This window comes from Myxocyprinus asiaticus, chromosome 50 (assembly GCF_019703515.2).
Source record: "Myxocyprinus asiaticus isolate MX2 ecotype Aquarium Trade chromosome 50, UBuf_Myxa_2, whole genome shotgun sequence".
NCBI lineage: Eukaryota > Metazoa > Chordata > Actinopteri > Cypriniformes > Catostomidae > Myxocyprinus > Myxocyprinus asiaticus.
In genome coordinates, this window is record NC_059393.1 from 12,344,660 (window position 1) to 12,350,659 (window position 6,000).

Sequence of the window (6,000 nt, forward strand, 5' to 3'; positions counted from 1 at the left end):
ATTTTACATATCTGCATCCTTACTCACCCTCCCAACACCACCACCCCCATTTCTTCTCCACTAATTCTCAAACTGTCTGTATTTGCATTTCACATGCAGGGCTGATTAGGAGACGCCGTGCCATGCAACAGCAGCCAGGCCCCTGCAAGAGAGAGGCGGTTGCCATGGCGATCCGACACGGGGGCATCTTCCTTCCTTCCTCTTGTTTTCCCTTTCCCCCCACTTTTAATGATACTGCTGGTTGTCTGGGCTGAGTTTATTTCTCAGTGAAGCATCACTTCGCTCAATCCCATCCCTGCTCTGCTCTGCTGTGCTTCAGTGTGACTAACGGGGGACTGTGTGTTTGTGTGTACTTTTTTTTTTTAAATTTTTTTTTTATGTGTGTGTCACATGTTTGTTGCGGAGAATTAAAAAACATTTGCTTGGCCAGAGGGCTTCTTGCTGAAAGTTGCATTGCTTCATGGCTTTCCCTTCTCTGTTTGGCAAGCTCTGAAACAATTGGTGTTTTACTTTGTCAATCATCATGTTAGTCTTTTTTAGTGCAGTAGCTAATGAAATATTATGGATATGTCAATGAACTGTTCAAGAAATAGTCAGCCAGAATTGAAAATTCTATCCTGTATGACTTGCTTTCTTTTGCGAAACACAAAGGGAGATGTTTTAATGAATATTGCGTTCCATCTTTTCAAAACAACTGCAGTGGATGGGACCTCACTCTAAAGCTTAAAAAGGACCTAAAAGTATCATAAAAGTAGTCTATGTGGCTCCTGCATCATATTCCGAGTGTTCTGAAAACATACGTTAACACAAAATTGAAGTAATTTTACAGTGAAAATCTTGACCTTGTCCTTTGCGCATTTATGAGCGCTGTGAGAGGAGATTGTTCACAGTGGCTTGCGTGTTTACGCGTGAACAAGAGTTCCCTCGAATGTTTTATCTTGTTGAGCAAAACCTGTTTTTGTTGGGTGGACCTTTTGGCCACCTGAGCAGAACTATAATAATAATGATAATGTTTAAAATAAATAAAATGTCTATTTATTGTTAAATAACAAGAGCATGTTGCCTTGAAGTGTTTCTCAATTAAGTTTTTTCCAAGTATGTTTTTAAGTAAATGTTCTTGTTATTAAATGTTAAGTGAATTAAGAACATGGCAATAAAAAACTAAGAAATAAGTTTTCAAAAGTATGTTTTTTTCCCCATTGTAATGTTGTTTGATTAATAGGCTATTAACTATCTGATTTTTTTGTTGCACCTGTTTATATTCACATAAGACATAACCGACTGTGTATACATTGCTTTAATCCCTAGCAGGATGGGCATTATGATCATAAAATGCATTTGACCGTTCATGCACGCAGCCGCATTACCACATTTACCAAAAGTGCTCGCTTGCGCCACGTGATAAATGCTGTAATGTGTCCATTCATTAATTAAAGCGAACAAGTTATATTTCCACCTTGTTTGCATTATTTATGACAGCTATAATAAAAAACAAAAATCCATACCAAAAAAAAACAAAAAACTAATAATAATAAAAAAAACAATGGACATTTGTATTTATATATTGAATTAATTTAGCTTTGATTCAAGAAATCTCTAGGTTTTCCCACCCACTTTTTAGTCTGCATCTGCACTTATATTTTGTTCAGTCTGCGCAGGAGCAAAATTAGAAATGCGCGACTGCACACGTGTGCAGCTTAGATTGAACATTGGCGAGAACTTGCTTTGTTCAGTACTAAAGCAACTACTTTTATGGACTGCTTTAATGACACTTTTAGGTCCTTTTTTAAGCTTTAAAGAGAGACACTATCTACTGCCATTGTAATGAAAAGACAATAATGTTTAAAACATCTGAGAATTATGACTGAATGCACATTTTTAGTTGAACTATTTGCTTAAAACTGGAAATCGTGACAATTTGTCTTTTATCTTTTTTTCCAAAGCTGCGAAAACTGGTAGATATGTGCATCAACCCCGACCCAGAGAAAAGACCTGACATCACCTACGTGTACAACATCGCCAAACACATGCACACCCTGACGATCGCAAACTGAGTCTGCTGTCCACTTCCTCTTGCTCCTACTTTTGAAGACCTTTGTCTGGCCCATGTTTTTGCCAGCCTTTTCCACAAATGTCATTTAACATGTTTGTTTTGCTCCATCAAATTGCAACTTGGCAATCAACGTGTGAGCGGCATCTTTCAGTATAAAAAGAATTTCGACATACCGTAAACACAGCGCAAGGCAGCATACAAAGCCTTTGGTTTATTAAAAGAACTACAGTATGTCAACAATAGAAATAAATCAAATGCATGAGGTGACCAAGGCGAGAGAAAAAAATCCTTTAACCTTTTGAATATAGCACTCTTAAAAAGAAGGGGGGAAATCAGCAGGGTTGTAGACTGGTTTGACTTGATTTTGCTTTTTTCGATGTTGGTACAATGCGATGATTGCAGGATGTATACCTCTGTTTTTTTTTCCTGTCACCACATTAACACAAAATGCAAATCAGATATGTTTTTTCACAAACCCATAACACCCCTTCCTAGAACTTTTTCATAGCAAAACTTCATGAGAAGACTAAAAAAAAAAAAAAAAAACCCCAATAGAAAGAGAACTAAAATTACCCTTAAAAAGCAAGTTTCTGCAATTGAAAGTTCAGAGGTTTGTCATTCTATAAAAGAGCGTGAGATCATAGCATTATTTGTTGAAGTTTCCATGGGTTAAATAACTAGTCCATCTCTAAACCTCAGACTTTAGAGTTCAGTGCATCCCAATGTGATGCCTTAGAAAATATGCTTTCACTCAAAGTATTCAGAATATAGATCGTGCATCCAAATGCTCAAGGAGTGTTTTATTTTTATTATTATAAATGATGTTGTTGATGATGATGTTTTTTTCTTTCATTTTCTTACTGTCCCTCCCATATCTGAACACATTTATTGCAATGCTTCCTGGGAGTATCTCTTTAAAGAAATCCTTGAAATACTCAAGGTAAAATACAGACCTTCTTTACATTCGCCATTGCACCAATGCAGTTTGTTTCTGCAAAATGCATTAAATACACTATAAAGAAATTATAGTATGGTTTACCATGACTAATAAAGTGATAGTTCATATTCAGTGGGTATCATATAAAGCATTCAGGATGAAGTCTGTTTTAAAAGTCAGATTCTTCCCATTTCAGCACATAGTATCCGCACCTCGTGGTTGCTACTTGAACTGTAGTAAATGATTAATGCAACGGCCTTGCATGTAATGCAGTAACTTATACATATTTGCATATCCCTATGTGCCTTTAGATTCGTGAGTGCCTTGTTCTGTATTTATCTTTGAAGAACAAATTTGTAACAGAAAGGTAAAATAAACATTAGTGCTAAAAACATGCCTTTCTTCCTGTAAACCAAATAGTTTGAGTTCATGAAATAAGTCACATTAACATCAATGAGCAATGCTTAATACCCAATAATAGGGTTGGGTAAACATATTGATTTATTATTAAAATCCCAAGATGTACATTTTAATTTGAATTTAAAGTTTAATTCATTTTTGGTTGTGTTGATTATTATATGTTTTAAATAAATGGCAATTGAACTGCATAGTATGGGCACTGTTGTAATTTTTTTTTTAAATATATATATTTTTTTCATAATGTACCAAATTAGAAGGTTCCCTAAATAATTTACAGAATTAGCTGAGAACTTGTTTTGTATGTAAGCAAAATGGACATTATAACTGAAAAATACCCAAATGATTCAGAATGGAATTAAATCGCATGGGATTCGTAATCGATTCGAGAGCTTGTGCAACGGAATCAAATCGGGAAATCTTTATCGATATCTAACCCTACCCAATAACAGCAAACATGTTTGTAAAGTGTTTCATGTGGCCTATTTGTTTGATAAAAAAATGGAAGTGATTGACTACAGTTACATCGTCCGATTTGGTTTACATTTAACACGGCAATAACTTTATCAGTATATTTAGTAGGTCTATTCTAAACGAGGTACGTTTACAAATGAGTTTGTGTTTTTGAATTTAAATTGAATTTTTGTGATTTAGTCATTAAGTTGGTTTGGCCTTGTACAGTACTGCTATGTTCACGTTCAAAAACCTTTTGACCTCTTCCAGACTGTAATCTGTGTGCTCCTGTACTGCTTCGCAGAGTGTGCCTTGTGATCTTTTGCATGCTCAGTCTAATATAATTTACACAAGCATATGAAGTTATACTAAACAGACAGCAGCTATTGTGCAGAACATTTTGCATACAATATAATACCTAATTTGCTGTGATAGTACCAAATATAAAATGGTATTTTTTTGTTTTGTTTTTTTACTTTAGTCGAGAGCATTTTTAGTGTTTACTTTTTCTTTTTACTGTATTTTTGCAATAATCAGTGCGTAACTTTTTTCTTTGTCTTTTTTTAACATGACAGATTAAGCCTGTTGTCTCATAGATAATAGTATGTATTAATCTTGAAAAGGCAAGTGAGGCCTAAGAATTGCGATGAAGATCGCCCTGCACGTGCCTCCCCAGCTAGATCTGGATCCACGTAAAGCCTTATGTGTGGAAAAAAACTGATGAGGAGGCTGAAGCACATGAATCAGACGCTGACTTTTACCCAAATCATTTGGGAGAGGAAGGAAAGGAAACTTTTATTTATTTGTCCTTTTTTTGTTTTGTTTTTTTGTTTGTTTTTTGATGATGGTTTATTTGAACATTTACATGTTTAACATTCAAGATGCGCATTAATTCTTTATATGCTAATTGAAATGATGAAATAAAAATAATAAAATGAAATAAGATTTAAACATCTTTTAATCTGGTTTTGTGATCATTTGGTTTGTATTTTTAATTGAGTTGACTCTATATGCGTCTTGTCACTACATATAATATGTGGCAAAATTTTTGTGAAATTAATGCCATTTTATTTATATATATATATATACACACACACACACACACACACACACACACACACACACAGTGCATCCGGAAAGTATTCACAGCGCTTCACTTTTTCCACTTTTTATGTTACAGCCTTATTCCAAAATGGATTAAATTCATTATTTTCCTCAAAATTCTACAAACAACACCCCATAATGACAACATGAAAGAAGCTTGTTTGAAATCTTTGCGAATTTATTAAAAATAAAAAATGAAAAAAATCACATGTACATAAGTATTCACAGCCTTTGCCATGACACTCAAAATTGAGCTCAGGTGCATCCTGTTTCCACTGACCATCCATGAGATGTTTCTACAACTTGATTGGAGTCCACCTGTGGTAAATTCAGTTGATTGGACATGATTTGGAAAGGCACACACCTGTCTATATAAGGTCCCACAGTTAACAGTGCATGTCAGAGCACAAACCAAGCCATGAAGTCCAAGGAATTGTCTGTAGACCTCCGAGACAGGATTGTATCGAAGCACAGATCTGGGGAAGGATACAGAATAATTTCTGCAGCATTGAAGGTCCCAATGAGCACAGTGGCCTCCATCATCCATAAATGGAAGAAGTTTGGAACCACCAGGACTCTTCCTAGAGCTGGCCGCCTGGCCAAACTGAGTGATCGGGGGAGAAGGGCCTTAGTCAGGGAGGTGACCAAGAACCCGATGGTCACTCTGACAGAGCTCCAGCATTTCTCTGTGGAGAGAGGAGAACCTTCCAGAAGAACAACCATTTCTGCAGCACTCCACCAATCAGGCCTGTATGGTAGAGTGGCCAGATGGAAGTCTCTTCTCAGTAAAAGGCACATGACAGCCCGCCTGGAGTTTGCCAGAAGGCACCTGAAGGACTCTCAGACCTTGAGAAACAAAGATTGAACTCTTTGGCCTGAATGGCAAGCGTCATGTCTGGAGGAAACCAGGCACCGCTCATCACCTGGCCAATACCATCCCTACAGTGAAGCATGGTGGTGGCAGCATCATGCTGTGGGAATGTTTTTCAGCAGCAGGAACTGGGAGACTAGTCAGGATCGAGGGAAAGATGAATGC

At 36.5% G+C, this 6,000-nt stretch overlaps 1 protein-coding gene across 9 annotated transcripts in view; it reads left to right on the plus strand.

Moving 5' to 3' along the window:
• The window catches only part of LOC127439309 (serine/threonine-protein kinase Nek7), a 103,234-nt gene extending 99,636 nt beyond the window's left edge, over positions 1-3,598 (plus strand). For 7 of the 9 annotated variants that reach the window (XR_007896896.1, XM_051695570.1, XM_051695569.1 and 4 more), the window contains one exon: positions 1,944-3,598. Coding sequence is in view for 7 of the 9 variants with exons in the window: in XM_051695570.1 (XP_051551530.1) it covers positions 1,944-2,054 (111 nt within the window). In the remaining 2 variants the exon portion in view is untranslated. Of the gene's footprint in view, positions 1-99 lie in introns of all 9 variants that reach the window. The other 2 variants (XR_007896897.1, XM_051695574.1) reach the window with 1 other exon arrangement.
• Positions 3,599-6,000: the final 2,402 nt, after the last annotated feature.